Below are 22,763 nucleotides of genomic sequence, written 5' to 3' on the forward strand. Positions count from 1 at the left end.
GAGCGTCCGTTTAAAATAAATGTCCGTGCGCGCGAGCTCTTGTAATACATAGCATATAATGGGCAAATACATGCGTATATGCTTTCATGTCTCATTTGGCCATTAAGCATATCTTGACATCATTATAATTGCCTTGGAACCCAAAATACGAATAGGCATATTATGAAGTCAGCATATTTAAGGAAAATGGATTGTAACTCTGATATGTTGTAGCTGTGAAAATTCATAACAAGATCAACGTTAACCAGACATAATAACAGACCACCTAATTCGTTCCAATGACGAATTAAATGTCTCGTTCTACTGCTATTACTACTACTACTACTACTATATTTTTCTAATTTTGCAAAACAAAACTTATCGGGTAGTTTTGAATATGAAACATTGTGGGGTTTTCAGATTGACTATTCTCTTTTTCTTGTTATTCAAATGTGCTTTCGGTTGACAATTTTCCATAAATGTGTAACTGTAAAAGTATGGATATCACCAATGCTGTGTTTCATTACTTAATGTAGGCCTTCCTACCATTATTTTCTTCCAGATCGTGGCTTGTTCTTGTGACTGAGTCAATCGATTTGCCAAGATGCCTGTATCAATAAGTGAGTGGAGGGTCCGAATTGGAACATTCGTTCGTTGGATTAGGGAGTATGAGGTTAAGGAGAGGAGAGAACAATTGCTTAAAGAAAGGATTCGAAGACTGAAGGTTCTTTGCGAGAGACTTGAAGCGAAAATGGGTGATTCTGGAGAGGAGTCCGAAGATGACAAAAGCAGACAAGATGGCCCTGATCGCAAGGGATGTCCTCATAAAAGTTTGAACATTCGGTCGTCAGAAAACTCATCAGATATCAATGATTTACTAACTTCATGTGATCAGTGCATTCAGGAATTATTAACGGCAAGTGATTCTCATATCAAAGAGTTACTCACCCCTTCAGATACATGTAGTAAACAATCGCTGACACCAAGAAGAGAAAGATTGCAAAGGATTCAGAGACTGAAGGTTCTTTGCGAGAGACTTGAAGCAAAAATGGGTGATTGTGGAGAGGAGTCCGAAGATGACAAAAGCAGACAAGATGACCCTGATCCCAATGGATGTCCTCATAAAACTTTGAACACATCAGATATCAAGGATTTACTAACTTCATGTGATCAGTGCATACAGGATTTATTAACGGCAAGTGATTCTCATATCAAGGATATACTCACTTCTTCGGGTTGTAGCATCAAAGGACTCGTTACCTCAAATGACTGTAGCATCAAAAGTCCAAACAGGTTGAATGATTCGACTATGAAAGATGTAATCACACCTAACGATTCTGGTATCAAAGAGCTAGTTACGACAAATGATTCTAGAATTAAAAATCTGGTCAAGGCAAATGACGATTCTAGAATTCAAGATCTAGTTAAGGCAAATGATGATTCTAGAATCCAAGATCTACTCACGACAAATGATTATAGTACATGTATCAGGGATCCAATTACACCAAAATATTGTAGTATAAAAGATATAATCGTATTGAAGAATGCTGACACTAAACCTCTTGATAGCCCAAATGATTCTAGCACCAAAGAGTTAACTTCGTTAAATGATTCCAGTATCAAAGATCTCATTACACCAAATGATTCTAGGATCATAGATCTATTCACATCAGAATATTCTAATGTCACGGATCTAATCACATCAAATGATTCAAACATCATTAATCTACTAAGTCCAAATGAGAATAACATTAAACGGCTCATAAGGCCGGACGATGACTACATCGAAGAGCAGCTTGCACAAGTTTATGATTATGTCAAAACAGTACGTACATCAAATGATGAAAGCATAGAGCAAGATACACAAGTTGGAGATTCGGAAGAACAGCATGTGTCTGATTTTTCAATTTCACCGCGTCATAGTCTGTCAGACGCTGCCTTGAGGGAGCTACTCACATCATATCCGTCCATGAAAGACCTTCGGACTCCAACTGACGATTTGAATGCCGATCTCATCATAAAGACTTCTTACGTCAAATACCATGAAACCCAATCAGTTGGCTCTGTGAAAGAGCTATCATCACCTGGTTCAGGAACCACAGTATGCCGACCATTCGCACCATGTGATGATTTCCAGGTGGAGCTCCTAAAACCAACCCTGTCTGCAAGCATAGATCTTCCCCCAATTGACCTTTGTTGGCATGAACCTGACAGACAAAATGAGCCATTCCCTGAAGAGAGTTGCAAAGTACCTCATTTCGTGGACAAAGAGCAGCATCCTCAACCTGATACTTTCACCAAGGAAGCAATTGATGATGAACTCCTCAAGGAGCATCAGACATTATCGGGAAGCTGCAAGAAGTCACAGACTGAACCCAGTATTCGCACGGCAGTCAGATGCAGTCCGGTGGTTCCAATCGTCTCAAGAAAATACTGCGTCAGTGACAGATATGGAGAGGTGGGTACACGTACAATTTTAATCATCCCTTCACATTAACCCCCCCCCCCCTTTTTTTTACTTGATCCAGATGGCCCCTATTTTAAAGCCTATGGCAAAGAAAAATATCAGTAGTCAGTGGGTTAAGTAATTGTGAAATTGCAAATCATGTAAAGAAAAACAAATATAAGCAAGAAAGAGAGGAGCAGCATGTTAATGCCTTCAACGAAACATTTTGTATCAGAAAGGGTACCTAGATCAAAGATTTTGTACCTTAGGTGTGACTGTTTCAACCCTTGCAGGACACGAGTATTTTTAAGGGCTCAATTAGCTCCAATTTTATTTTCATTTTCATTTCCAACAGAACAATCTATATAAACAAGAAGTCAATCACGGAAATCAATATACAGTATTATAATGCATTTTGATAATCATTAATCAAATTAAAAAACAGAATGTATATATTTGTTGCAAGTTATGCTTCTTTTTTTAAAGCAAAAACTGTGGAAGTGGAAACTCAGAAACATGTCGTTTTGCAAATTGGCAAGAAAAATATTATTATTTCATTGCTACATTGTTCTGATATATTTCAATGACCCTCAGAACTATATACATTTTAAAGAACTCTGTCTGAAAGTGGGAAACCGGCAACATTTGATAGAAAAATAATGATTTTGAACCTCTTAACATGTTGCCAATTTGAGTATTGAAATAATTATTTTTCACAAAAAACAACTTATCAAATGCAAATATGGTCATGCAATAAAAATGGACACAAAACGTGTGTTCATAATTCTTTACTTTTTTGTGTACATGTATCTCGTATATTATTTAGGTTCTGGGTCAAAGGATATCTCGAAAGGGTTAAAGGCCTTTGTCCTACATTGTGTGTAATGCGAAATTAGTTAGTGATGAATGAAATGGAAGAATTGTACACAAACAAATGGATATTCTCATGATTAGGCAAACAATAATAACAAGCATTTTCGTAATAGATAATGTACTGGTGAAGTGAAATATGCTCAATCATAAATAATTTCACCGTATTTTCTCTCGTTTTGTTATAGAAACAGATGGGAGAATCGGCATCAACTTGTCATGGACCATCCTTGAAGTCAAAGACAGATTTGATCTCTGGACAGATTCCTCATCTCTCTGAATTGCTCCTCATGAAATCTGGTGATGTAGAGCTCAACCCAGGCCCTCGTGAAGCGTAAGTCTCTAATATTTCTTCAGCTAAACTGATATATAAAAGAATACTTCTAAAAAATGCCACATCCACTTTAATCAAAATTGATTATTGTTGCATTTTGAATTTACTATTCTTTTGATTAGACCGCATACACAGTCAAAAAGCTGAATTGTTAATGAACGACAATTAAAGTAAACACTTCTGGCCTGTTCCCTAGCATGTTAAGTTCCAGAACATGATACATCTATTAAAGCTAATCTTTAGCTCTGGTATGGGAATCGTATTTTGAAAAAAATTGCTATGATGTATTCTGGATTGTTTATCCTGCCGTAGATTGGTTGTTTGAACCAGTGAAATAAAACCAAACGCACAAAAGCTTACTGGGCATTATCTTCGATAAAAAGTACAACTCCTATTTGCACATAGTGACCTGTGTTAAGGGAAGTTCTAAATTAGTGTTATGTCATTATTTTGTATTCGTGAACATTCAATGAAAGTTTCGTTGGATTCTGTGAGAATTTATTTTCTATATTTACAAGAACTTAAGTTTACAATGGCCAGCTCCAGGAACTGACCAATCCACAGATTTTTTAAAGTAATCTATTCATTACAGGGCTTATTTAGGGAGTGATTGTGTCCTCCCAATTGGTTCGAGCTTTATTTCAAATTGATAATGCAAAATAGGATTATTATTTATAATACAAAAAATGTTGGAACTTAGTTTTAGGGATGTAGCATGTTTTGGAACAAGAGGCGAAATCTGTCGCTGAATTTTCAGGGAGTAGATTAAAGTTTATATGATGTACTTCATATCGTTTGTTTCTTCCTTAAATTGTTGTTCTGTTGTTCGATAATTCTAGATATACAACTAGACCAAAAGCCAAAGACATTGAATATTTAAACTAACCAAAATGATATCTGTTTCATTGAAGTGAAAATGAGGCATACTTTGGTTTCTCACTGCACCAAAACAATTTACATAAACATGTATTATAAGACAATAATTTAAAGCAAATTGTCACTCCGTTCAGATGCAATTGATTTATTTAATATTAACTCCTTTAAATAGCTCAGTACCGAAGCGTGATGTCTTGTACTGGCCAAGGTGTCAAGGTTGCTGGTTCCAAAAGAAATTGGGCTAAACAATGGTGTGGTGATCATCACACCAGCCCCAAACACTGAATTTCTCCTGCTCCAGCCTGTTACTTGAATTATTTTACAGTGAACCTCATGCACAATCAGTAACCTGGACGAAGAGCGAATATGACGTTCGCACTTTGGTTCTTTATTTGATGTACGATTCAGTTGATTAGTTTTCTTTTTTTCTTTCTCATCAATTTTTCTGTTAGGGCTGAGTGGAGCTTGGAGTTAGAGGGAGAATTGCTGTCATTGGTAGACGAAGTTCCTCCGAAACACTACACCCGCCTGTGCAATGCTCTAGGTGTCAAGCATGCACGAAGTAAAGCAATATTATCGGAAAACCTCTTAGATGTGTCCAATTCACTGTTTGAAGTCATCTGCAGCTGGGGAGTCAAGCAGAGGGGTGGCACTAATTACAAGACACTTTTAGCTGAAAAACTCAGGAGTGTATATTTAGATGCATTGGGAACAAAACTAGTAGAAGGTGAGTGCGCTGTGCAATTTATTTCTGTATTTTCACGCGACTGTCTGTCCTTGGTATATGTGTAGACCTACTGTACATGACGCTGGGGGTGGGGGGGGGGGGGTGGGAGTTGTCACTCCAAGTCAACAAGAATATCACTTGTTCTGAGGCCTAATTAGCATGTGGACATGAAGGGGGAGGGGTAATGACGGGCATTCCCCTTCCCTCCGATCCCTTCTTAATGTACATGCTACAATTTTGGTTTTGATATGACATATATTTTCACAATATTCTAGCGTAATTAGTAACACCCGTTTTTACTGCATTCATCTATAGTAGATATTGGAAAATAAGTAAATAATTGGGCCACATTTTCTTTAATAGAATATACGTTAGAGGATAATTTAAATCGATTTCATTCATAACACAATGGCAGTTAATATGTCTCCACTGTCATTTACCTATTATGCCTATTGGGAGATACTACATATAGAACTCCTTCTTATATTCTAATTGTTGAATTTGTTCGAGGCCTGTCATGTTTAGTTGTAGAATTTTTGTTTACATTTGCCCAAAAGAATTGTGTGATAACAGGTACTTCCTCGTCGTCGTAATTAAAACTTTTACTTGTTACTCATAATTTAATTATATTTTATGTAAGTTTTGATCAACTTGACAATGTTAAATTACATATTTATTTTAAAGAGCATTCAATTTTAATACATATAGCTGTCTCATTTTAACTTATAGGTGGATACTCGACACAAGACACCCCAACTCAGTGTAAGTATACATGATCAAGACCCTCAAATAATTACGGTGTGAAATGCACTTATATTTTGGAAGCAGCATGAAACTATAATAAGAAATTTAATGTGTATAACTAAAACCCTGCATTGGTAATTCACTATTTGTTTATAAATTCATGTATACCCTTATCTCATCCTATATTTCTAGTCTGTTTTGTGACATCCAGCAATCAAGATATTCATTACGCTCAAGGTCAGATCCTCTTCTGCAAGTCCCCGCATCAATTCGAAAAAGGGTCAACGAAATATAACTTTTCTGGTCCCACTATTTGGAATAGTCTCCCATTAAACATTCGTTCCTGCTCCTGAGTCGAATCATTTAAGAGAAATCTCAAGACTTATTGTTTTCTTTGTGATTGTTTTGTTGACAAGGCGTTGTGTAGATTTGTATGGGATGTGAACGGGGTTATACACAGCTTTACACAGCACATTTTACAGTGTATGCGCTTGGAGAGCATAATAATTATTCTGTTTTATTTACTAACGTAAAGCACTTTGAACATGTTTATGTAAAGGCGTTGCTGACGGCCGCACTGTACTGCAGGCTTCCGTTGTTTGTATCGGTATAGAGATATGGAGATGGGAGATATAGCGCTTTCTTCCGGCGTATAAGCGTGCATTAATTTGTTTACAATATGGCGCCCTCTAGACACCGACGAATTCGAGCGAGAAATCCTGCATGCTAGTAACTTCCATGGTTCCATTTTATTGGTTTGAGGTTTGAAAGTTGAAGCTCAATATTGTGTGAAAGTTAGCTCACGGGGGGGGGGGGGCGAATCGTGACTGAGAGGCTCTGGTTGATAATTTGAATTTCTAATGGATTCAGCCCGAAGAAAATAGTAACTATGCTAGTCACCAACTCACCAATCAGATTTCATTACTGCAGGAGACCGGAGCTTCAAAACAGTGCATATATAGTATCCCCATCAATATTGAAAATTAAACATGTAAACTATATACAGCAGACAATAGATATCGATTAGTCACCATCATAGTCAAATACTGCATGAGATTCTATTTTGCTAGTTAGTTTACTCTAAAATACACGGCAAAGAATTCTCCCCATCACAAATACCCTTAAATGCCCGGATGTGCATGCATGCGCCTCTTGGATGTAGTTTTCATCTATACATCCGGTGCTTACATGTTTCCGGTGTATACGGTGCATGCATGAGGCGCACGCGTGTTATACCTATTATGCATGTGCAGTATACACGTATCCGAGAGCTTTCTTGTCGGCTCAAGCTGACTTAAAGAAAATGTTGAGTTCTGGGAAGAGGTGAACAATTATTTGTGAGCGTTATCATTCTTATTATGCAAATGTGGAAGAACATCAGCTAAAGGCACTTTCACGGATCGCATCACGGATCATCCCGGATCGTCGCTCCGGGATCATCCGTGTTATCTCCGGCATTACCGTGTATACACCGGGGAGGCATCCGGCGTGATCCTTGGCGTACGGCATATCCGGGGAAAAATTAAGCTTGCTTAATTTTTCATCCCGGAGTTCACGGATGAAACAATCCGTCCTCTTCCCTGTAGGTACCGTGTACCTCCGTGTAGCCGCCGAATACATCCGGGACAGTCCGTGTAGACACCGGGAGGTCCGTATTAACACCGGTTTCATCCGGGTTTGAAATTCCGTATATCAAATGAGCGCCTACAAGCTCAAGTCACCCGTCAACATTCCGGAGATATCCCAATAGACAACGTACACCTCCGTGTAAGGACCGTAAAAGTACCCAGTAGCCTCCGTGCTCTTCCTTGAAATCCGTGTTAGCTCCGTATGCGTTTCCGGCGTGGTCCGCGTTGCTACCTTGTCTGTCCGTGGAGACACCGTACTTGCCCGTGTATACACCCAGTTCGGAACGTATCCACACCGGCATCGAGAAGAAATCGTGGTGTCGCACGCCGGAACACCCCGGATTAAGATCCGGGATGATCCGTGATGCGATCCGTGAAAGTGTAAAAGGGCCTTAAGACATGTTCTCTGAAAAACATGGCTCTTCAAATGCCTTCATATTCTAAATATGTCATGTAACATCGTAAAAATCCAGGGTAAGATTTTTACGCCACGTGTTCGTGTAGTCCCATATACATCTTTCTGTGTACAGTACGTGTTTGTAACTTTATCAAGACTTGGCCAAATTTTGTATCATTTTGATGATTCCAGAACCTTGCAATACACACAAATTCTTATATGCTAGATGATCAACCTTTTCTGGTCGATTCCGCACCGTTTCTTTCCCAATGCAATCGCATGACAAGAACTCAACTTCATCTTTAAGGAATCCCACTGTATGGCCATCATTTTGTAATTGTTCTTTGTCAAAAATACCAAGTCACATCTCTCATCCAGGGATATCTCCAAAGGTTGTTTCGTTTAGTATTTTCCGTGCGACTAGCACATAGCAAATTTACAGTATTGCACCATACTCCAACTGACAATTCAGTTTATAAAAATAGAAAATTACTTATTATATAAAAAAAAAAAGAAAAGAAGACGAAGTGAAAGGTAGCATCATCCAACTATTGCACTGCGCTAATGAGAGTTAGCACTGTGACTTCCGGCCGTCGCCCGCTGCCGGGACTGGATCGGTTGCATGAAATAGACCAAAACACACTAAGTCACCAAGCTATCACAGAGTGCATTTGAAATGAGGGCCTGAAAATAACATCCGGACATTTGGGGGTAGAGCGAGGGCGAGAATTCTGGAAAATTATCACAGACTTAGGAAACGTTGCTCATGATGTTTTTGTGATGGGTAAACAATTTCTTTTCAGAAGCTAAAACAATCCACTAGTTCAGTGTATAGTTTAATTTCTTTAGTTTAACTTGATTTTGATATAAGCTGCATATACAATGCAACCAAAAATTATGGATATTTCTGACATTCCGGTGCATAGCAACTAACGGCAAACATGACAAAAATAGAAATCGAAAATCCCCCTCTGGAGTGTTGTTTTGTAAAACATGACTGCCGAAATTACACTGATTTTTGCAGTGTAAATGCAAACTTCGGTAAAATACTACTCACCAAAAAATCGGCATGGCCGAACTTTTAGGGTTTTTTACAGGTTTTCTCTAGTAATATGAATGGCAGTCAACCAAAATCAAAGATTTTTCAAAATGTTGTTTGGGATGTGTAAATGGGTTTAATATTGATATCTTCCCAGTGTGTATGCGTTAATACCACAACAATTTCAAACACATTTGTATATTAATTAGAGCGTGAGTGAGTGAATGGCGCGATGTGAGTCACAGTAATAGAGGTCACACTGAGATTATGTGCGCCTCACAGAGGATCAGACATAGTCAATGACAACATAAATAAACGTCATTAATATCGTATATATGAATTCCAAAAGAAAAACTGAGATATGTCGACGTAGTTTGCACTACGTAAGGTATCATTTCAAGTACATGGGGTGTAACAAATGGCGCAATAGACGTCATAATAATAAAAAACATTACACTAAAATATAATTATAAATGGATTAAAATTGTGTGTCAGGAAACGACTTATAAGGATTTTATATAGATATATATACATACACCAACACATGTATGTTATTGTTTACATACATACATAAATACAGGTAACAAGTGAGGCAGTTGTGTGTCAGGATGTGCTGCAACCCTGTAGATACTTGATATTCACCCCCTCCAAAGATGTCAGTCGCCTATCTAGACGTGTTAGGCATTTGATATCTTTGTCCTTATTTGTAACATCTGTTGAAATAAATATTTCGTTGCATTTACAATTTAACATACATTGTACTTAATCTCTGTACAGATCCAATACTGGATACTTCCCAAACAATTATGACTGAGGCACAGGTTCTCCAGTGTGGGGAAGACTTGAAGACATTCTACCGCGAACAAATGTGCAAAATCAAACCTTACCCGCTTGATTTCAACATCATCGTTGAATTCGAGCAAATTTACACGAACTTAACGCTGCTCAGGAACGAAATGGGAACAAAGAAAACTGAAAAGCCACTGGATTACGCTGATCTTCTTACTACAAAGATTAACGGGGTACTTCCTAAACGTCTTCTGGTTGAAGGTGAAGGTGGTGTTGGTAAAACGACCTTCTGTTCGAAGATTGCATGGGATTGGGTCAATGGATCTTCCGAGTTTCAGCACTTCAGTTGGGTTCTGGTTATACCCCTGCGCAACGTTGTCAAGGGTCAGACAATTGGTGATATTATGAAAAACTATCTCTCTGACAATAATGTTGTGAACCCTAAACAGATCGATAATTACATATTGTCTCAACCTACAAAGGTTCTGATTGTACTTGATGGACTAGATGAGTATGATGGGGACCTCTCTGCCAAAGAAAGCACAGATATTGCTCAGATTCTGCGATTGGAGAAATTCAAGCAATGCATAGTTTTGGTGACAACAAGACCGTGGAAGGCGAATAAGATCAAATCCAACAAAAGATTGAGTAATTTGTATGCTTTCATTGCAGTAAAAGGATTTAGTTCTGAAAATGTCTTGAAATACATCAGCAAGTACTTCGTGAACGATAAAGACTCGGGATCAGAACTATGTCGGTTTATTGAAGTGAATGATGTAATCAAGGAGAACATGGCACCCTTCCCTATTTACGTAGCAATGCTATGCATCTTATGGGAAAATTGTGACAGTGAGAAACGAGAAACAATACGCAGACTGAAGACATTTTCTCAATTATTTGACAAAATGATCATGTTTCTAAGAGATCATTATGTGTCAAAGGCTGCAGAAGCCCATTTGGACGAGGAAATGGAAAGTATACAGCTTTGTTTGACAAGTATAGGATCGATTGCCTTCTCAGGACTCCTGAATAAGAAATTGGTTTTTAATGAGGAGGACTTCAGCTCGTGTGAGGAGGCCATGGAGACATGTTGCAGAATCGGAGTTCTAAGTCGGGAAGATCGAAATGTATCCATATGGAAAAAGACTTTGAATGCTTCACAGTCTGTAACCACTAGCATCTTCTTTCCTCACAAATTATTTCAAGAATATATTGCGTCTGTTCATCTTGCCTCTCTATATGACACGAATCGCGAAGAGTACGGAAGGTCAATGGGCAAAGTACTGAAAGATGACCCACTACAATTCCGTTACCTCTTGTATTTCACTGCTGCCCTGGGTAAGGAGGTTGGACTTGATATCGTCGAGAAAATACAACAAAATGACTTCCTAAATGTACAACAAAGGAAAAAAAGAGAGGAATTTCTAGTAGATGTCACTTTTGAGGCATATGACAACGACACAGCAAAAGCAGTAGGACTACAGATATTTGCAGACGAGAAAAAGTTGACCATCAATAAAAAAATGCCTGCCCACACAGTGTCTGGTTATCTATTCATCATGGAACAGCATGGAATGGTTTGTAATAGAATCTTAACTAGAATTTCAGTGTATGTGTGTGGGGGGGGGGGGAGGATGCAGACATTATATAAGGTGGACGAGGGCGCAAAGCTCTCTAGTGGGGGAGGGTCAAGAAGGGGGTTAGGGATTTTTTTTGTTTGCTTTTTTTTTCTGTCGGAAACATTGAACATTACAAATGGTTTCACTTATGGTCCTACCTATAGATGTTGTTTGCATTGTTGCATTGATTCCTTTACCAATATCAGATTGAGCACCATCCTCATTGGTACAAGCATGCATGCTTCAAAACAGATACACTACATACGTACCAAGTAATATACCGTTCCATCAGCAGTAGATAACGGAGCCGGAACTGGCCACGAATGGGGTATTTTTTAGGTAACCTAATTTTTTTTCTTCTTCTTTTTAGAGCGGACCTCTTATCGTTAGCAGGGGGGGGGGGTGCACATGCACCCTCTCTTTAGTTATGGGCCTACATGGAATAGTACATGGAATATTTACTTTGAAAAAATGGTGTAATTCAATATAGAAGTGTTACATCAACATTAACTTGGTAGACATTTAATGCCAGTTGAACGTCGATGAATTATAACTATAGCCTGAGAAAGAATTCCATGTAAACCTAAACTAGAAATTTGTTGACATATAAAATAATGATTTCATATATATATATTCCCAGGCCTGTATAATGAGTCAGGATCATTTAAGCAATAAGAATTGTATAGTAATTATATTAAACATGTTTATGTCTGTTCCAGGAAAGTTTGGTATTCAGAGACAGATCATGGGGCCCAACTGTATCGCGTGACCTAGCAGACGTCCTATTCGCATCGAACTCATTATCGAGATTAGAGTTTTATCGTACAACATTGGATGATGACTTTTATCAGTTAATGCATACACGAGTTTCTACGATAGGGGTAAATATACAATTTTTTAAACAGAATACTACTTATTACAATCCTATTTTATCAGACGAATTTAAGACAAGGTACTGTGTAAATAATATTTCCATTTTGTGTTTAAAAACATTACTTTTTTTGGGGGGGGGGGGGGCAAATAGCGTGGATTTTCAATAATAACCCCCCTCCTAAATTTATCTATGCAGACTTCCTGCATATACCCCAAACAAGCACGTTTTCCCCTTCATACAAGATATTAAGAAAATATGCACACTTCATCCATTGTGGTCCTCTTCGCTTATAAGGCCTGATATTGAATTATTGTCTCACTGATGGCAGGATAAAGGGGGACAATATTTGGTAGAGAGTGAGCACTGGCTAGAAAACGGAATACAACTTTCATTATTGGTTCTGTACCATTGGAATAAAGCCTTTTAAAGTCTTGAACATGCCTTAAACACAAAAGAAATTTAGAGCAACTGAGCATATTTAGATTTTGTTTCTTCGTAAAGCAGAACCTACCCAATAGAACAAAGTACGTCTACTGTACCAAGACTCGTAACTTCACAGTAAGTTTATTACTAGGCGAGGGAATGTAGTGACTGAGAAAAATGATAGATTGCTTAATTGTTATCTTGCAAATGAGACGAGAAAAAGACCTCTATTGAGAGAGATTAGCCCTTGTGAGGGTAGGGGGCAGAAATGATTGTGCGCCTTACATGTTACAAGTTACAAACAAATGAAAACAAATCCAGGGTTTTATACAACATGAAATTAGCATGCTCAACGACATTCCATATGGGAAAATAATATTTAAAGTATATAAAACCACATAGAGCACTTGGCTAAATAAATCGAGTTAAAAGATAAAGACCAGTTACGGTCATGCGATTGCATTGTGAAAAAAACGTTGTGGAATCGATCAGAATAGGTTGATCATCTAGCATATAAGTATTGGTGTGTACTGCAAGGTTCTGGAATCATCAAAATGATAAGAAATTTGGCCCAGTCTTCGTCAAGTTACAAGCACTGTACACAGAAAGATGTATATCGGACTACGCACACGTGCGCGACACGTGCGTTTATCTCTCACACACCAATAGATAAACTAATTTACCAAATATGTCAATTAGTAGGCGGTTCCCCTCAAATTGTTTATCATCATGTATTAGTCAAAACGTACTCTTTCACATGATTGGTAATAAGAGCTTCCATTTCATTTTTTGAAATTGGGGCGTTTCCAATACTGGTCTTTACCTTTAACCTAAAAAGGCTGGGCTATTTGAGGTCTTAGTACGGCCGGGGGACCATTATGGTCCTCCTTAAGATCTCGACCGCAAACTTGAAATATGGATTGATGTGGAATTGCTGCTCGATTCCTCCACCAGCAAACAAGAGGTCTGTAACAAAATTTTCTGAACATTTCATGTTTAATCACAATCCTGGAACTTCCTTGTTGAGTAAGATGTCAATCAAACTTAAAAGATTGATGGATATAAGTTGTTACTGGTGTAACCAAGTTCATCCTCAAAGAAGTTCATCCGCAAAGCGGCCCATCGCCGCGAAAATTTGCACGCATGTCAAGTAAAGGTGTATAGAATAATATGATAATCTCAATTTTTTGAAAAATTCACTCATTTGCATATTTATGGTAATTTATGCAAATAAAGTCATACAAATCACATTTTTACCCATAAATCATATATTATTCATATTTAAGCATTATTTTTCACTACATATATTCATTAGACCATTCTAAATAATAATACCACATTAAAATTCGAAAGAGCCAGCTTATTCCTTATGTTATCCCTTGTTTTGATAATTTCTTATGTATTTCATTGTTTTTTAACTTATGTATTTCATTGTTTTTGTTGTTTTATTTCATTTATTACTACAATTCAACTATTGTGACTACCAAAACAACCACCTTAACTTTAAACAAGACCCAATAACCCATGTTTGATCTGTTTTTAGGAAAAATGACTTTTCCACATGTTTTGTACACAAATCACGAAAATGGGCGATTTTCGGGCTGACATACAAAGACAAAAGGTCATGTGACCTTGTAACTGTAGGTCCGATTTTCAAAAAAATTCTTTTAAAAGTTGCGCAAGACTCGAACAAAAAAAGTCAGTGAGCGGCGGGGCGCCATCCATATGCGTTCCCGAGCAATCAGAAAAATCGTGGAGGGGGGGGGGGGGGCATAATGCCCCCCGGCCTTATTAGGGTTAAAGAAACTGATACAAATAAAATGATACATCTAATTTGAAATAATTAAAGGACATTAATTCCCTACTTCCATCATTTGAAAATGATTAAGTCTGCATTTAAATTCAGCCAAATCCCCTAAACATCTAGTATAAAGTGGCAAATCGTTCCACATTGTGTCGCATTATAAAAGTAGGCTATCTTTTATGTACTGCAGTGTTACATAAGCAGGTTTAGTACTTTAATTGTTCTTTTTTCTTCTTTCTACTGCAACGTTATCGACTGGAAAAAATAAAGAGGTCAATGTAAAAGGAACAATGGAATAGAAACATTTACAAACAAGACAAGCCATGACCCTATCCAACAGTTGATTATATTTGAGGGACTATAGCGACCGAGTGAGAATGTGTTCGTTTCGAAATGCTGAAAGTGTGCATGTTAGAGCAAGATAAAGCTTATTAAACATCTTTGTAATGCATGATAATTACATGTCATTTTCTTGTGACGGGGCCCCTCTACTTAAATGATTGGGGAGGGGGCAGAAGCCTGTCTCGGCCTGGGACGGAAAAGTGGCAAATCTGGAAGCAAGACAGTCACGGTACACCTATTTGGGAAAAAAGAAAGAAATAATGTTCAGGAATTTGTGTTTAAGCGGCAAAGATACGTATTCCGCCCTCTTTTGGGGAGGGGGGGGGGGGGGGTTGAAGGGTCCGCGGTATATCTGTGATTAAATTGGTCTAAAGTGAAACACACGTATGAAATATTAAAAAAATAAAAATACAACAACTACACCCATTTCCTCCCTCGAAGGCCTATGCTCTTTATCCACCCTCTCAAATGGCTGCAGCCTCCAACCCTCAATCCACCACTATACCGCAGTTTGTATGTATATCAAATCATGCACATCTTGATCGCTCTCCTTCACTCGGGTGCACTGTAAACTGGTTGTCTAAAAAAATGGCAAAAAGATTTCGATTGGCAATATCATTTGTTGTTTTATTTCATTTTAACTACAATTCAATTATTTTGACCCCAAAACGCCTAAACTATAAACAAGACCAAATAACAAATGGTTCATCTCTTTTTTGGGAAGAATGATATTTCTGTATGTCTTGTACACAAATTACGAAAATGAGCGATTTTCAGGCTGACATGACTTTGTAACGGTGGGTCCGAATTAAACAAAAATAGTTTCAAAAGATGCGCAAGACCCGAACAAAAAAAGTCGTAAAATGTCAACGCAAGATTTTTTAGCATTAAAAAATCATCGCAAAAAATGTAGAGGGTGTTTGAGGCAGGGTATTCTACTGGCACTACTTCAGGTTTGTGTATACTGCTAGCTCCTGATCTTAATATCCCCATGTGTCTCCAGCCATGCCCCTCAATTATGTATCATCAACTTAAGACTCATGGGTGATGATAATAATAATAATAATAATAGCTAGTTCTTATATAGCGCAGGAACCAGAAATCTTTCTATATACACCTTGGAGCAATTAAAAATACATTAAAGCACTGGTAGCGATATCATAAAATACGCTGCCTTTAAAAGGTTTGTCATGGAGCTTATCAAGTGCGAAGATGGGTAAATTTGCAAAGCCATAATGTTGCACAAAGCACTCCTTTGGTCAATCGATGCCTATAGTTTAGTGGAAAATTGCATATGTGGCAAACCGACTGTTCAGAGAGAAGAAAGCAACCGAAGTTTTCAAAGATGCCTCGGCCTATTTAAATGTAAAAATACCTTTGTGAAGACTAAATGATCAGAGAAACAGGGATGATGGGACAAATAATTTTAAAATATGAACATTTGAAAGTACACAAAATTATCTACAATTTTAGAAATTCTCTCAAATGATAATCAATGCTTCTGTATGTATGATCATACGGCAAGAACTAATATTCAGATCGATAAATAATAATAAAAAGTAATGATAACATTTATATTAATGATAATAAGACATGAGAATTGGTATGTCGGAAACCCTTTTCAAATCAAATTCACAATTCGCAAGTTTGAAAAAAAAGGAAATCACTTAAAAACATCTGCATTATAAAAGTAACAGCAGTAAGATAGAACATACACAAATTAAAGAACAAATAATCATATACTTTGTTAAAAAAGTTACCCCCAAATGTCTGGTCCTATTTATAAGTAATTCCCTTTTTTTTTTAAATAAAGAATTTAATGAAAAAGTATTACCTTAAAGCAGGGTGGAAACTAGGGGGTAGGGGAAACCGTTTACAGGTATTTTTTCCTTGAGCAGTAAAGGAAACAATAGTCCTTCTTGTTTGTTCTTGACGGATAGCACAACTGCAATGGGCCATGAGATATCTGCCTTTGAGGAAAAGTATGTCTGCTCCATCAAGAAACAGTTTCTTTTTCTCTTTTCATTAGCATGGGAACATCTGGCTGTTCGGCATTGGTAAATGTGAACGTTACATACAAATCATAACTAGAGTCTGATATTATTTGAAAATAGACTTATTGATAATACTCTACTTTGTTGTCATTTCGCATATAGGGAGATAAATACTCAATCAAAGAGCTGGTTGTAGATCATCAATTCCTAAATGGTCTACAGAGGTTTAATAACGGTGACATTAATGTCACTGTTGGAGACCTATTCCCGAGCTTGACACAACTGACTTTTACCTCTCTTCACACTGTCTCACCGGGAGATGTTGAACGGTTGGCACATTCCAGCCTAACTGTGTTGTCTATTGAGCATGGGAAGAAAGGGAAAAAAGGGAAAAATCTAGTTCCTCTCATTGGAGAACCTACTTCACTGGGACAACTTTTCTCCAGTTCATTCCCACATCTCACCTGTCTGACCTTCCAAGAGATAGTAATGGGCAACATACGCAGTGAAGCAATACTACGTAATCTAAAGAACCACCTGCATTTGAAATCAATAAGGTACGTTTATCAGGGCCATGTTTGCAGAAATTGTCATTATTTTCAATGATAATAATGATAATAATAATAACAGTGATGCTAATACAAATGAAGAAATAGATGAGTAAAGGCTTCCAGTGGAACTGAATGAAACTACCCTGTTGAAAGAAATCATGAATAAATAAATAAATAAATATTGAATGAGTAAATTAACAAAAACGATATTGCAAAGGTGAAACTTTGATTGGACAATTTTATAAAAATGCAATGCTTGAAAACATTTGAATTAATGATTATTATCAATAACAAAACACTTAAATACAGCCCCGGCATAGCACCTGAAGAGCTCTCCGAACGCTTCTGAGACGTGTGACATCACATGTTGAACATGATTTGCACAAGCAGACGATGTCCCATGACATGTCACATATTTACAGTGCCTGTTTTCGTTCTTCTCTTCAGCTTTTTCTTTTACCTAACTACCACCAGGCTAAATGTTTAATCTATTGCCTCAATATAAATTCCGCGCATGGTATTACATTGCAATTATGTTAATTCTTTATGGGATGTCGTCTGCTTGTGCAAATCATGCCCAACCTGTAATGTCACACATTTCAGCTGCAGCTTACGGAGAGCTCTTCAGATGCTCTGCCTGGGCTGTATTTAAGCGTTTTGTAATTGATAATAATCATTACTTCGAATGTTTCCAAGCATTAAGTTTTGATAAAGTTGTCCAAACAAAGTTTCATCTTTGCAATAATGAAAATAAATTAGTTTTTAAAATCTGCGCACAGCTACTCTAACTAAAAGAGACTTAAAACAGATATAAATTATATAATTAAATTCATCTTGATAACTAAACTATTTCTGTTGGTGTTCTTTGTTACATTACCACCAAGAATATAATATATGGGATTTTTATTTCACATTTAATATATACTATATTCGTTTTCATAGTATAGACTTATCGATCATGTTTTAAACCGTTTGGAACCTAAACGAAAATTATTAAAAAAAATATAGCCTACATGGAATGAAACAACATATAATATATTATATCAAAGAGGATTATATATTCTCCTTAAATTCCTATAAAGATTCAGTGATTCAAAATGTTTATAAATGTACTTTCCATGGACACCTATTTCGTATAGCATCATCAGCTGTTTTACGGATGACGAATTGGACCCCCTGGCTGAACAAATAACTACTGAGAACAGAATGAAAATGGCACTTCAACATGACACGGTAAATGTTTTTTGTCAGATCGACGTTTTACAACTTACAAATATGATACTTAACGGGAACTTGAGTTCACCCTGATGTTCATTTTTTCTTCAAAATAAGACCAGGATATGGAGAGAAACAAGTGAGTGATTTTATTATGCAAAATCTGGACGCTCTACTGACTGAGCCAACACTCCGGTGACTAATGATCATGATAACAATGGTGATGATGATTATGATGATAATGATAATGTTAGATGATGATAATAACGATAATTTAAATGATGATGATGATAATGATGATCATGATTATGATGATGTTGAAGATGATGATCATCAGACCATGATGATGATGATGATGATTATGATCATGATCATGATCATGAGCGTGATCCCTACATCTGATTGAAAAATGAGGGGACATTTAGATAGCATATATAGTCTCAGCTACAACATTCTCAAAAATCAACAATAAACAAGCAGAAATAACGGCGATATTGCTCGCAAAAGACAGGAATGTAGAATCCAGATTTGAGAAAAAGTCATCTCCCATAGGGATTACACGCAAAAAGTAATGGATCAAGTGATAATAGGGTAATAATAAAGTAAATATTTAAATATTTAATATCACATTATTTGCCATTCTACGTGTTTTAATATTTAAAGAAGATGGTACAGTGAAAGGTCAAAAAGAAAGAAAAAAATTGTTTGAGACGCTCGGACTCGAACCAGGGATCTCGAGGTCGGAAGTCAAATGCGTTAACGATATACCATAACATTTCCCAATAGCGTTTACACGTAAACAGAAAATGGAATTCTCAAATCCCACTTTGCAACTGAAATATGAGCATGATTCCGGCATCTGATCGAAAAATAATGGGCATATTTGTGATAGTTTATTGTCTCAGCTACAACATACTCAAAGCTCAGCAAAAACAAAGCCAAAATGACGGAGATATTGCTCGCGAAGATGTAAATGTAGAATCCAGTTTTGAGAAAAAGTCATGTCCCGTCGAGAATACACGCAAAATGTTAAAAATTCACATGCCTCCTTTAATAAAAAAAAATACGCCATGATGCCTTTGTCAAAATGAAAAATCGCGGCAACTACATTTGTAGAAAATTGTCTCAGCTAGAACACATCAAAATTTGTAACAAACTCGGTCAACATTTACAGAGATACAATAAATTTTCCAAAAATATGCTGACGTCATAATATGCAAATTGAAATTTTGAGTTCGGAGGTCAATATGATGACGTCATGAGTTAATTAAGGGTCAAATGAGACATGAAATCATATCTCCAATTCATACCCTATCGAAATATGAAAAGGAAATTGGGGTCATCTTGCATCCTAAAGAGCTACAATGGATTTTGTATAGGCATGTTTTTGCCCTTATATGCTATGTATTACAAGAGCTCGCACGGACGGACATGTATCTTAAACGGACGCTGATTCCGTTATTAATGGTCAAAAAAGGTGAACAAGGTATCAAAATGCTTGGAAAATGTGCCAAATATGATCACAGAGAAAATGTGGCGATTCTATGTTGCAAAATGCCAGTACGCGCGAAAACGCGCGCGTATGCACATGTGCGCGTTTTTTGCGAAATGCTTAAAATGGCCTACAACGTATCTAAAACGAATTTGAGATGATTTGGAGCATTTTAAAGTTTTGCGCGCGCGCTTTTTTTTAACCTGAAATTGACCGGACGGATATTGACCTTAATCCTGATATATATGAATGAGAAATGACTTTCCGTTATGAAGATATGATCATGAGTTTAAAGTACAAAAACAAACACAAAATGGCGCCTGGATGACGTCATGAAGACTTGATGACCTTGAAAATGTTCCTGTCATGTCTCATGACAATGACCTACGACTGTGCCAAAATTAAACGAAATTGACTGAACTGATCTTGAATTGTCCAGTTCACAAAAAAGTGCGGAGAAATAAATAAAAAATAAATAAAGAAGAAAGAAAATTCTGAAGAAAACAATAGGTGATCTGTCGTAGACGACAGACGACCTAATTAAAAGCATATATAAATTCGTCAGAAATCTTTCTTTGGCAAAAGCTGAAGTAATTGGAAGTTTAAATATAAACTGTATGATTAGCATTTTATGGAAATCCTATTCAACTTTGCCCTACTTCAGTTACCAACTACGTTACAAACTCGGTTGTATTTGGGCATATTTCCAAAATATTACCAATACCTAGTTCTTTGTGTTCACTATGCGGGTGATGTCATGGTATGCCCTTCAGGGTTTTTAAATAAATAACCAGAATCTCTTCTTTTCAACAGGCACAAAGGAAGTTATCTTTTGGCTGGAGTACTAGACCAAAAACAATGGATATGATAGATGCACTTTGCCATCGAACGTGTGTCCAACAGTTGGATATGTTTGGGAAGGATGTAAAGATTGCAGGTGAAGAATGTTTTCCAGACCTTCATGGCAGAGAGGTGGATTCAAAGGTTAGTGAAGCAGCGAATCGGCTTTCTCACATTTCCACCCCTACCCTCTCTCTTTCTTTCTCCTTCTCATTTTTCAAAATTCAATTGTATTTCACATCTCTTTAAAAACACATCAAAAGATTTACAAACAAATCAGTATAAATTAAAACAATATAAAAACATTCATTGACATGGTACTGTGGAAGAAGGATGAATGGTGGTGGATGTGAGGGATCAACAAAGACCATTGGCCTGTCAAGGTTGATCCCCTATATTACCACCCTTCAAGAGATATACATCATACAATTATTTTCATCTCTTCCTTAACCATAAAAGTCCCCTTTCTTGCTTACTTTCTTCTCCCGTTTCCGTTATTCTTTTTAAAGATGTCTGTTTACAGGAATATATATTATTTTGTTTGAATGTCGAAATCTTCTTTTTTGTATGGATAGGTGATAGAGAGGAGAGCATTCAAGTCAAACCAGATTTATATAATTGAAAAGTCCTAAACATTGTAAATTTTTGTTAATTGTCCTTCAATCAATCTTTAGTGTTTTTCATGCTGACCTCAGTATTTTATTCTTGAAAATAAAATTGTAAAAAGGAAAGAAAAATGACAGATTCTGACTACTACTGTAAAGACCTGATTGTAATTATCACGACAAGAATATTATCCAGAAAAGTATATGATAATCTAATGGACATAAGGCCCTACAGCATCTTGTGAAGTCCGAGAGACAATTTATACACATCTTGATTAAAATCCAAAAGGTTCAATCCACATACAGTAAGATTCGTTTAATCCACAGGATTTTGTTTATGTTATCCATATGATCTGATAGGATAGGGCCCTAATCTTTCGGATGCATATCCTTGAACATGATACCTGTGTAGCACTCAGTTGAAACAAAACAAACATACAAATTGTAATAGATTGCCATAAATAACAAACAGTTAGAGTACTCATATAGTGTAATCGATAATACTAACCCGGATTACCATTACATTTCTCAGGCATAACTATGTGTTATTCTTTTTTCTTTTTTTTTTAAATATTTTGGTTTGTTTATTTTCGGGGGGGGGGGGTTGCGGGTAATGTACAAAGTATCAATGAGTTACAAGCTTGAGGGTTTCCACTATCATTTATCCATTTTTCCTTCTTCTTGACTTGCCGGTGTCCGCCATATACAATTGTATTTTCACATAATTATTCAAAAGGATGATTACCTGAAATCATTATTATTACTCTACTAAAAACTAAGGGGTGAGAAGAGAGATTTTCTCTCTATATATAAACACGATGACCAATCAGTATCCTGCTGTCTGGAGAAGTTACTTTGTCTCTGGAATAAAGCAAGCCATCTGTGTGTGTGTGTGTGTGTAATTGGGTTTTTACAGACGAGTATGAATCACATTTCTAAAACATCACTTTATTTTACTAAAAATAAACTAATTTTACAACATAGTGAGGACTGAAGAGTTCGGGATATTCCGAGCTATAGATGATATAAAAGGAGCTAAATATTAAAAATTCACTTAATATATAAACTTAATCAATAGGAAGCGTACATAATGAGTATTATGAGAGTGTCATTTATTGTTCTGATTGTTCGGGAACGCATACGGATGGCGCCCCGCCCCACAGTGGGCCAGGGAG

At 36.8% G+C, this 22,763-nt stretch overlaps 1 protein-coding gene across 1 annotated transcript; it reads left to right on the plus strand.

The window, feature by feature from the left end:
- The first annotated feature begins 583 nt into the window (after nucleotides 1–583).
- Nucleotides 584–12,217, plus strand: LOC105437620. Its single transcript, XM_011664425.2, has 7 exons — nucleotides 584–1,272; nucleotides 1,903–2,437; nucleotides 3,484–3,629; nucleotides 4,958–5,232; nucleotides 5,962–5,994; nucleotides 9,818–11,406; nucleotides 12,173–12,217. The coding sequence occupies exons 1-7, from the start codon at nucleotides 584–586 to the stop codon at nucleotides 12,215–12,217; spliced, it is 3,312 nt and encodes a 1,103-aa protein (XP_011662727.2).
- The last annotated feature ends 10,546 nt before the right edge of the window (nucleotides 12,218–22,763 follow it).

This window comes from Strongylocentrotus purpuratus, unplaced genomic scaffold (genome assembly GCF_000002235.5).
Source record: "Strongylocentrotus purpuratus isolate Spur 01 unplaced genomic scaffold, Spur_5.0 spur5_scaffold_18, whole genome shotgun sequence".
Taxonomy (NCBI): Eukaryota; Metazoa; Echinodermata; class Echinoidea; order Camarodonta; family Strongylocentrotidae; genus Strongylocentrotus; species Strongylocentrotus purpuratus.

What these genes read in the sequence shown, in the direction of transcription:
- LOC105437620 (XM_011664425.2), top strand. Translation starts at nt 584, where the DNA reads ATGCCTGTATCAATAAGTGAGTGGAGGGTCCGAATTGGAACATTCGTT. An exon ending in GGGAACAAAACTAGTAGAAG is followed by an intron (nt 5,233 to 5,961) that starts GTGAGTGCGCTG and finishes TTTAACTTATAG; the next exon opens with GTGGATACTCGACACAAGAC. An exon ending in ACAAGACACCCCAACTCAGT is followed by an intron (nt 5,995 to 9,817) that starts GTAAGTATACAT and finishes ATCTCTGTACAG; the next exon opens with ATCCAATACTGGATACTTCC.